Source organism: Larus michahellis, chromosome 7, assembly GCF_964199755.1.
Source record: "Larus michahellis chromosome 7, bLarMic1.1, whole genome shotgun sequence".
In the NCBI taxonomy this organism is placed as follows: domain Eukaryota; kingdom Metazoa; phylum Chordata; class Aves; order Charadriiformes; family Laridae; genus Larus; species Larus michahellis.
In genome coordinates, this window is record NC_133902.1 from 23868383 (window position 1) to 23879570 (window position 11188).

An 11188-nucleotide genomic window follows, 5' to 3' on the forward strand; every position below is an offset into this window, starting at 1 on the left:
AGAGTACGAAAACTTTCCTATTAAAAAAAATACCTGATACTGCATGTAGCTTATACATGGCGTTCCTAAAGCTGGGATCATTACTTGAAAAAAATATAGATCGCTGGATCTCCTGCAAAATTATAAGATGATATGAAGTGCTGTAAATTCACGCATTTCCAAAAAAGCTCCGCATCCACCGTGGTATTTAAGTTATTGGTTGGATTTCCAAAAGTCCTCAGTACTCGGAAGGTCTCTCTAAGAATAACAAGAGCTCCAGGCTTAAGAGATGTATTTTGAAGAATTCATAAGATACGTGTGTATATACTTTTTCCCCAAACACTCTACGTAGTTCTATTTATATCATTTACCATATCTGTATAATTAAGATTCAAAATTAGTTGCCTTGTTATATAATAAAAAAGATGATGTTAGAGAGAAAAGAATCTTTTAACGTTCTAACTTACATAGAAGTAATAGTTCCCAGTGTATTAATAACAATACTATCAGGTTATAGTGCATCTTACAAATACATTTTTAAAAATAAAGACTAATGTTTGCATTTAGGTGGTACAAACGTATTTTTATGGAAGGCAACAATAGCGTTCTAAAATATTTCATTTCACCTTCTAGGTTTTTCTACTCATTCCTGGTTTTGCGGGATATTTTGATATTCTTGATATTTCCACTAAGCATGAATTTTAGGAAACCTATGATGAAAATACGAACGAAGATCCAACTTATAACCCAAACAGTACAGTAAAAAAAAGTCTTTATGCAATATGCTGATAATATGCCATTTAAATTGATGCTTGCACTACAGAAGTGAAGCTACATGAAAATGTGTTTAGGTTTCATGTGGCGAATAGGTTCACCAATGTGGTAAGATCAACAGAGGCATATTAAGATACAAACCAAACCAGATTGCAGCAGAGGCTATCTCTTCAGCAAAAGCTTCTGAAGAAATAATTGGAAAAAATCACGGCTATCTGCAGGAATATAGAGTACCTTAAGCTCCATTTTTACTGGGGTTTAAAAAGAAGGTGGAATGCCCAAATTTAAGTAAACATCTTCAGCCATATTCCAGTAAAAAACCTAAATTTACTGATTTTTTAAATTCAAATTTTGCATTTATGTTTTTCTATCTTCCAAAATATCACACCTTGCAGATTTTTTGTATTTAAATTATATATATATATGTATCTTTTATATTAAATACTGAAATAACTTGAGTGTTTTAAGCTATTGACTTATTGCTACTTCTAAGAAAGAAAAAACCCCACTTTTTTATATCTTGTGGAGTTAAAACTGAAAGAGAACCATTTGGGTTTTTTGGACCAAATTTCAAATGTCAACATTTTCAATATGCACAGAAAGAGTATTTTTATGTCCATGGGGGAACTGATTTCGATGTTGGTACTCTGTCAGTAAAGGATATTTCATCAGAGATCGTGATTCTAGTTTGCTGTCTGTCTTGTAACGTGCGTGTGTGTATGTCTTTGCAGCTAATAAATCATGACAGAATATTGTACTTGGTTACAATTAGCATCAGAGATAAGGGAAAACATGCTTAATCCAGGAGTTAATAGTTTTGACTAGACTATGTTGTTACTTGGCTATCTTAGTTCTTATAGACCTGGCTGATACAGTGTTCAGTACTTATTTCTGTGAGTATGCTGGAAGAATATTTGCTGCTAATACTGAACCGTACAAGGTGGCACAAGATACCTTAATCTTAAGGGCAGCATTGCCCTAAAAGCAGCCCAGCCTTTAGGTGGCTTTTCTGGATGGCACAATAGTAGTCTGAGGAATGAACAAAACGGATTCACCTGACAAGGTATAAAGTAGTCCCTGAGGGATGCTTCTCGTTAGATACGGGTTTAATTTGCTGTGACGTGCACATGAGACAAAGCACTTTTAAACGTGAAATGAAATCAAAATTGTACTTCAGCTTCCTGGTTGCTGATCATTGGTAAGGCTGGTGAAGCTGCAGTTCTGTTGGTCATTTTAATGAAGTGGGCAGTTAGGTATTGATGTAAACAATCCTTACAGCTGGTTCAGTAACTGTTTTCTCACAGGCCGCCTGTCGCGCGTCGGGCTCTAAGGCTCAGTTGTTTGACATGAATATGCCAGGTAGAGAACGCTACCCCATTCCAGTGATGGAATTTGATGGTAAGAGGTAAGGAACGTGCACAGTAATACAGATACTATAGTGTAGTCTTTAAAATAATACAAGTCCTTTCTGATGTGAGATTGGCATTTACTTAACTGAAACTGCTGAGTATACTGTGAAGGTTTGAGAGGAATAATCGGTTTTGTAGCTTAATAAAATATATTTTCATTCCAGTTTGATTTATTTTTTTAACAGATTAAATGATACTATCAAACACTAGTTAAAATTCTGTACCTATAGTACAGTTGCTGGCAACATCCAGGGTTGGTGGCCAAATATTGTGCGACTATTTATTTTGCATAATGCAGTTACTTTTTCTGGAAATAAGGAAACAAAAGTTCTGCAGAAACAAATGAAAACCATCATCGTTCATCAAAATAAGAACCTGTTTTTTTCCATGCTTTAAATTCAAGCGTGTGAAAATATCCTTACAAAAGCACTATAAAACTAAGGTTTACATTGTAAACAAGCAGAGATTGTGGTTGGAGGGTTTTTTCTTCCCTTATTTGAGCACTGTAAAATGTCCTATAGGAGGCATTGTATTATTGTGATTGTATTACTTCATGTAAGAAAACTACTTATCTTGGTATAGATATATTAAATTCCAAGTAAATGTTTTCAATTGTACTAACTACTCTCAAACTTATTCAAACATAGCTTACGAAGAGAGAATTTCAAGATTAAATTATTTTTAGATGTAAAATCTTACCAATTGTTTGACTGTTACGGTTACTGAATATACTTGAAAAGCACAATGACTCCTGAAGTGATATAAAATGATTACATTTTGGGGGTTTTAATAATATCCAGGAGGTTAACAAGCAATGAGGGCAAGGTATATGTACCTCGTATGTTATAGCAGTGTAGGGCTGCAAGGGATCTCCAGGGGTCATCTAGTTTACAGCCTTTTTCTAAGTGAAGAATAAAATACTTGCAGAGCATTCAAAGTTATTTTAATACATAACATGCAGTGACTGAGGAATCCATTTCGATAGGAAACATGCTCCATTACTTCCTTAAAGAAGAAGGAAGCTTCCTTAAAACAGAAAGCTTTTCTTTTTTTTTTTTTTAATCCTTTCCTGCAAATGAAGCTAAATACTTTAATCCTTCCTGCAATGAAGAACAAGTGAACACTGGTTTCATAACACATCTTAGTAGACTGAGAGTTCTTTGGTGCATCACCTTCATCGTTGCAGTCAGCCTCTCACTACAGCAAAAATTCCCAAACCTGTATTTCCTGTCTCCTATGTGTTATTCCTATAACAAAGGCCAAACACATGCCTTAACTACATTGTTGATTCATAATAGATTTGATTCCATTACCGTTCTACAAATCTGCCTCGTTATTCCTAGCTGGTATTTTGTATTTGCTTGTCTTTAAGTGTACTAGAGTCCTGAATTTTATTTTGTTGATTTTTTTTTTTTAAACCAAAGATCATCATATTTCTAAGTAGGTTTTCAGAAGGGTTAGCAGCTGCTTTCAAAAGGGTATAAGCTGCGATTTCAGCGCTTCCTTTTGTGCTTTCAATTTTCAGGCACAAACTAAAAAAAAAATAATGCACAGAATGTGACATTGAAGCAAACCTTTTGAGACCTTGTGTGCTCTATAATCACAGGTCATCAAAACACCATCAATAACGACTCACTGAGCACAGACTTTCAACCGTGTAATCTGTTTTACTGAGATAGGCCAGGAAATTGTCATAATAGCATTTCTAATTCCTTGTTACAAGACATGTCCACTTAAATATTACAAAAGATCTTTCATATAATTACATGGGGCATCGTTCATGTGTACTTGTTTTGGAAGAACTTTAAGTATTTTTTTAATAAAAAAAATAATCATTTTTGCTGTGTTCTCTCTTAAACACTTAATTGAGATGAGATAAACATAATAGTGATCAGGTCACTGTATCTGGATTTTATTAGTGTTTATCGTATCAGAAAACCCAGCTATTTAGGGATTTCTCCCTCGTTCAGAAAATTTGGAAAGAGGGAGCGACTTTCGAGCAGTTAAGACTGACTGGCTTGTTGATCCCAAGGAAGGTACGACCAGCACTAAAACCTGGGATAACTGAGAGATTAGAGGTAATGCGGGGGAGGAAAAAGTTTTTGCTTGCTGTTTGTTTCACAAATTCCAGTCTTTCATGTATGTTGAAATCAGTGAGCCAGACGTATAAACATACTGCTGGATGTGGCCTATGAAATGTGGTAGTGAAATTTATTAAATGAGGTATTATTTTACCAAGAAGATAAACTACTTAACGATACAGATAAATTACCAAAAGATAAAATTACTTGTAGTTGAAATCCCATGAAAATCAGACTCCAGAAACAAAATGTAAATACTATGGCTTGTTCCAGTGGTTTGCACTCAATGAGGGATCTTAACCTTCCAAAAATTCAGTATTGGAGAAAAAAATAACGCCTGTACCTTGTAAATGTGTTACATCTTGTCTTCAAGTTAAAAAAGAATTAATTAAAATATTTTAGAAAAACAGGCAACTTGTTTGTCTAACTGTCCCGCAAATCCCAATTACTTATTTGTATTTAAATGGAAGCAATTTTAAACTTACGCATTACAAATTAGAAAACTCTTATTGGAGAGATGCTTAATACTTGGAAGTATTTATTCCAGTGAATACCATTGTAATGAATAATACTGTAAAAGTGTATTATACTTATTATCAAAAGGCAAGGTCAAATAACCCATTATTCACATCAAAACTCAGAACTTGCATCTCATTTACACTGTGATTAGCTTTACTGAGCTGTTTATAAAAAAAGGAGAAAATTAAGGGCACTAGCCCTAGGCCCCAACATTTTAATTTTGTATAATAGGCTTCTCACCCCAGCAGCAGCAAATTCGGCACTGTTGAAATTCAGTTGTACTGGCACAGCTAACACATTGAGATCATCTTGAAAATCTGTGCTCTCTTGTGTTCACTTTCTGTAACTTTTCAATCATGGAAAGTATTCATTTTTTTTTTTAACACGTACTGTCAATTAAAACCTTATATTGTTGAATTATAATATGGTATATATTATAAATAGATAAACACCTTATTATAAGTTACAAAGTATAAACACTGAAAATGTTTTCATTTGCCTAAGTTCACTGGACAAATTAGTTTGTTTATCAGAAAGTGCACTTTTAATTTTTTTTTTTTTTTTAATTAATACTTAAGACATTTGTGGAGCGGTAACTGCAATCATTTTGGTGACAGCACACAGCATTGATTTCTCTGACAGGTGATCTTCAACGCTTGTAAACCAACCACTGTCAGTAAATGTAACAGCACTGAAATGGTTTTTATTGAACAATTTATAGTTACATTTACTTTATTTTATTTTTTAAGATGCCAACCATTGTATCTTCTTTTTTAGTTTTGGCACTTTGATGGAGTCTTCTTCAACTCTTTTTGAAATATCAATTCCAAGGGGAGCTCTAGAAAATAATAAAATTATGTATGTGTTAAAAATAAATAATATTATTTCCAAATCACACAGATGTGCAGATTCACAGACCTTCTTTTTTTTTTTTTTTTTTTTCACTTTTGCAGATTCCCTGCACTGTAAAACTCTGTGACCGTGAAAATGGTCCATCTGAAGCCATACCTAGAAACCTCTTTACACTGAGGAAACGTTGGCATTTGTAGTCATTCCAAATTCGGGAAACACAGTTGTGATTTCAAAGCCTTCATTTGGGGACATTTTTTTATTTGAATTGTGATTTTAGTTGATAATTCATTTTACGTCTCACTGATGAATGCAAGACATACTACAGATTCACAGGTATCTCTGGGGTATCTTAAAGAATGTATAGTCTACAGCTAATAAAACTTAGTATTTTATTCAATGAGATTGATTATTCAATGAGATACATAAAACAAGTTATTTTTGAAGAAAAGTATTTTATCATTTTTCATGTGACAATTATAAAACAATTTTTTTTTTGTCCTGGGACCTTCCGAGTCTGTTTTCCTGGAAATATAAAGGGGAAAACCCTAAAAAAAAATTCAAGTTTAAGACCAGCTGGTACTTTTGAAATGCTAGAATTCTGTTTGGCCTTAAGCCTAGATCAACTTAAATCTATAGAACAAGTCATTAACAAAATCAGTATTATCAGTAAAAAAAACCCCCAGTATTATCCGGTGTTATATGTCAAATTCTTTTTTTGAATTGATTGCTCATTACGAATAGACAGTTTGACCTGGAGCATTTTGATTTATGTCTACAGTGAATGAGTAGCCAGGGGGAGCACATTACAGCTTAACTTGCTCCAGTTTTCCCATACCACAACGGTAATAGGGAAGCACATAGAACTGTTACGATGTATGCTAATTTAAGTTTCTGAGATAAAACAAATGTAAATGCCAGACACGATCATTTGTATTTCACAACTACATTGAAAAGGACATGCTGGTAAATTTTAAAGCCTATATGCACTGCAAAGGCAATCCTCATCAGCTTCTGCTCCTCTTTCCAGTCTACACCCCCTCCCGCTTTCATTGGCCATAGCGAGTAAGTGAAGAAACAGACTGTGAATTAATTGAGGCACTTACTTTGGTTCATAGCGGATGCCGTCAGTACTATGCAAAACACCAAGTCCTGCACGTAACCTTTCAATGCCATTCCTAAGCGAGAAAGCAAGGATGTGAAAACGTACGTCGTAACTACGTGAACATGCGTGTGTGGTTCAGTCACCATACGCAGTTGTTCTTGACTCTGATGCCAGCTTTTAAAGAACATTATAGAATGTTCTTTAAAACATTCTATTCTAAAGAACATTATAGAATGTTCTCATATAGACCTCATGGCCCTCTACAACTACCTGAAAGGAGGTTGTAGAGAGGTGGGGGTTGGCCTCTTCTCCCAGGTGAATAATGACAGGAGCAGAGGAAATGGTCTGAAGTTGTGGCAGGGGAGGTTTAGATTAGATATCAGTAAGAATTACTTTACTGAAAGAGTGGTCAGGCACTGGACCAGCCTGCCCAGGGAGGTGGCTGAGTCACCATCCCTAGAGGCATTTAAGAAACCTCTAGATTTGGCACTTCAGGGCATGCTCTGAAGGGCAGAGATTGTAGGTTGTTGGGGTTTTTTGGTTTTGTTTGGTTGTTTTTTGGGGTGTGTGTGTGTGGGTGTGTGTGTGTGTGGGTGTGTGTGGGTGTGTGTATGGTTGGACTCGATGATCTCAAAGGTCCTTTTCCAACCATGAAGATTCTATGATTCTATGAACACACGCAAAGAGAAACAACTCTTACCATGCAATCATAACACCATTGTCGGTGCACAGTCTTGGAGGAGGACACAGTAAAGCAAAATCATTTGCATCTGCCAAAGTCTGTAGACCTTTTCGGATATACTGATTGCTTGCAACTCCTCCTGATACAACCTAACAGCAGTTTCACAAAGGAAAAAGGCATTAACTTAAAAGTACTGATGGGTCACACGCAGCTAACATCCTATTTAAAGAAAGGTTATCAGATGAAGTTCTGAAGACAGCAATAAATAATGCATTTGAAGATTAAAACATATCTTTGAAGATAAAAACATATCAGAAAATAGTATGATAAGTGAGCTTATTATGCTAAAAGAGATTCCTGAATAAAAGCATGTTATAACCAGAACAGCTGTCAAGTATTGGGGAGCACTAAATCAAATTATGTGGCCTAAACTGTCACGGAAGGTCAGATTAGATGGCAAGAAAATCTCTTTCTCGCTTAAAGCCAAACTATGAAAGACTTTATTGTAAATATTTATATAACTATTACTTTAATCCTGGTATTTTCACAATGTAATACATACTGACATCTTCTTCAGCTGTCAGGGAGAAAGTATAACAAGGCATCTGCATCTTCCAATAATGTTACACAGCCAAATACAAAAAGGAAAAAAAAAATGTATACCCACCAAAGTTGCATTTTTTGATGATAATATGCTATTTTTTATGCAGAACAGCATGGCTCGATATGTCCGCTGGATAATATGAGCGGCCACTGCATGTTGGGCAGCAGCTGCAATATCCTTAACACAGGATAGGACCTCGCCTTCTTGAATACCTATAAAAATGTACGATCAAATGGGTTTTCCTGGGTACAGATCATGAAAAACATGGTCTGCATCTGACTTCGTTTAAAAATACCTTCTTCTTTTTCTTTTTGTATAATGACTTTATTGACAAGGTTCTGAAGTCCAGAAAAAGAAAAGTGACAGTTACGGTATTGTTGCATGGGAAGTGTGAACACGTGCTGCTGCCGGTTTCCAGTTTGAGCCAAGTGCTCTATCGCCTTCCCCCCGGCCATGCTGCGGCACTCCAGGTGCTTTCTTAAAGAGAGTCTCCTTGCCACCTAAGGAGATAATAAACAACGGATTCAGCACAGAGAGCTAAATTAATTCCTCCCGCAACTCCATCACTGTATTGGCGTCCGTGGAGTAAAATTAGACACCACAAAATCCACTCCAACGTGAAATTACAAATGGGGCACAACAAGGACAAGACATTGACCAGTTGGATTCCCCTCCCTCCCCCCCCGGAGTAATTAGAAATGCAATTCTAGAACAATTTGGGCAAACATGAGAATCAACAAATTTTGCAGGAAACACTACTCACCCAATTTTTATGCTATAGGAAACACACGGACAGCCTTTCTGTTATTACCAGATTAACAGGAACAAAGTCGGTTTCAACAATTCCCTTTCTGACTCCACTCGCTCTTCCACTTTTTTAATTAATACGCACAAATACTGTTCAAAAACTTTGAGAACAAAACTGCAAGTTTCATAAAAACTTTTTTTTGGTAAAAACTGATTTTACAGATTTTCCTCAGTGACCCACAAAGATTCTGAAAGCCAAAACAGGCTTTTGAAACTGTTTTTGAAAAAAAATGCTAAGAAATATTAAGAAATAATAACAGAAATATTAAGAAGTATTTTTAATACGTATTGTTTTAAACATTTAAAATATCACAGTCTTCTCAAACGTGTTTGTATAATGGGTGTCAATGAAACTTCCAACACCAGTTTTGGTTATGTTGTCTATTTGCTAAAAATATTATTAATTTACATATTTACAACTGATGCTATGCACAGATTTTTAACAGCCTCTCGTGCTTTATATCTATGGTATTTCAAAATAGGAAAAAAAAAAGTTAAGCAAAGCTCATATTGCACTGTATTACTGCCCTCAGGCTGATGATAATACTACCGCTGTGTAGGATAACTGCAATAAAAAGAAAAAAAAAAACTAGATTTGCTTATGTAAGGAAATATTACCTTATCCAGCATGTCACCCGGCGCTATGTCTATGGACTGCCCAAGCAGAAGGAAATCTGAGACTCCCTGTGCTACTGCCAAGAGGCAGTGGCCTCCAGAGAGTAACAGAACTAAGAAGGGAAAGTCCAGGCGATGGGTCAGTCTGACGGTGAGCGCGTGAGCCTCCATGTGATGGACGGGTATGAAGGGCTTCTGGTACCTGCTCACCAGGTTCAGGCTGTGCTGCAGCCCCACTTCAAGGCTTAGGGCAAGTCCTGGTTTTACTGTCGTTGCGATAGCTGCGAGTTCAGGTACAGAAACCCCACTGACACTAAGCGCTTCCTTCACCACGCGCTCGATGTTTTCTCTGTGAAGTTGCTGTGCCACCACAGGAATTATTCCACCTGCTCTAGGAAAAAAAAGCAACAAAGAATTACAATACATTTGCATTTCACAACAGATAGAATGGTATAAAAATAGATTCCAAACACCTCTTAAACCTTGCCACAACCCGGCTGTTTCTTTAGTACGTTCTCAAATGCCTTGTTTAGCGTAAAGAGCATCAATGCACTGAAGAGAGCGCAATTATTGCTGGGAGGTCAGAAAAGGATCTAACTTGCCCTTTTTTGGTACGCATAACTCTTAAACGTATCTCAATGATGTTCCCACACCATGTCTGTAACTTATCACTTGTCAGTTCACGCACTTAGCCAACAATGCCTATATTTGATTAATTTTCCCATAAAAAATTTGAGACATTTAGTGGTTTTAAAATAATGAATTCATCTTTAATTCAAGCTAGATAAGTAATCTGTCTCATTTTGAAAGAAAATACTGGAGGAAACTTGTCAAACGCACAGCTTTTCTTTCCTCATACTTAATAATATCTCAAGCAGATGTGGTGCGGCCCAAGAGCCGGGTCTTTACACCTCCCCACTTCTCAATGAGTTTTCTGGAGGAGAGAAGACTTTTATATGGATGATATTACAAGGAAGAAAAACAGTAAAATCATTATTAAGGCAAAAGCCCTGAGAAAAGAATATCCTTACTGTAAATGGACTTCCTTCTGACAGTGCAGCGCTTCTCCCAGAACGTTGCCAGCGTCGTCCACCACAGCAGCACCGGTGTCATCGCAGCTGGTCTCTATGCCCAGAACCAGCTTCCGAAGATGCTGTTTTCCAGCGCGCGCAGAGCTGCTTCTCAGCCACACAGCTCGGCCGCGCTTAACCCATGGCAGAAGGCTTTTGGCAACGCTGTTCATTGCTAAAAACCTATGTAGCGGTTACGCCTAGAAACGAACTGTACGGTTTATTATTACTGGAGGGTCTCTAAGCAGGTGCTGTGGTTTGATGTTCTGAAGAGGCGGTGTTGCTTTTAAAGTTATGGATGACCACACATGATTTTTAAGACCGTAACAACAACAAAATAATAATAATTTAAGAGTTGGGAGCTAATGTCTTTGTTTTACCTTAATCGTGCCTCAAGAGAGCCCTTCACCTGCGGTCCCGGGGGAGGGGCACAAGCCACAAGCGAGCGGCCCCCGAGCAGCGGCCCGGCCCCGGCCCCGGCCCCACCGCGGCGCCTCCGGGGCCGCTTCTCGCCGGCCGCAGCCGCGCTTGTCACGGCGCAGTCGCGCTGCGCCCCGCCATCGCGATATCCCGCCCCCTCACGCCCCTCGACCTCCCCTTTTTCCGAGCGGCCCGTTTCCGCCAGCCGCGGCCCGGCCCACCGGAGGTACCGCGCCGCGAACCGCCTCCCGCCGCGTCACGGGGCGTAACCCCG

General features: G+C 37.5%; 1 protein-coding gene across 3 annotated transcripts; it reads right to left on the reverse strand.

The window, feature by feature from the left end:
* Positions 1-5439: 5439 nt before the first annotated feature.
* Positions 5440-11072, reverse strand: OSGEPL1 (O-sialoglycoprotein endopeptidase like 1). 3 transcript variants are annotated; one of them, XM_074595536.1, is made up of 8 exons: positions 10875-11066; positions 10456-10705; positions 9428-9815; positions 8298-8502; positions 8066-8214; positions 7417-7547; positions 6718-6789; positions 5440-5600 (listed from the first exon to the last, which is right to left on the reverse strand). In XM_074595536.1, the coding sequence occupies exons 2-8, from the start codon at positions 10665-10667 to the stop codon at positions 5507-5509; spliced, it is 1251 nt and encodes a 416-aa protein (XP_074451637.1). In that variant the 5' UTR covers positions 10668-10705; positions 10875-11066; the 3' UTR covers positions 5440-5506. The 3 variants fall into 3 exon arrangements, with proteins under 3 accessions (XP_074451637.1, XP_074451639.1, XP_074451636.1); XM_074595538.1 differs by having other exon boundaries at positions 9428-9810; positions 10875-11008; XM_074595535.1 differs by having other exon boundaries at positions 10456-11072.
* Between the last annotated feature and the right edge of the window lie 116 nt (positions 11073-11188).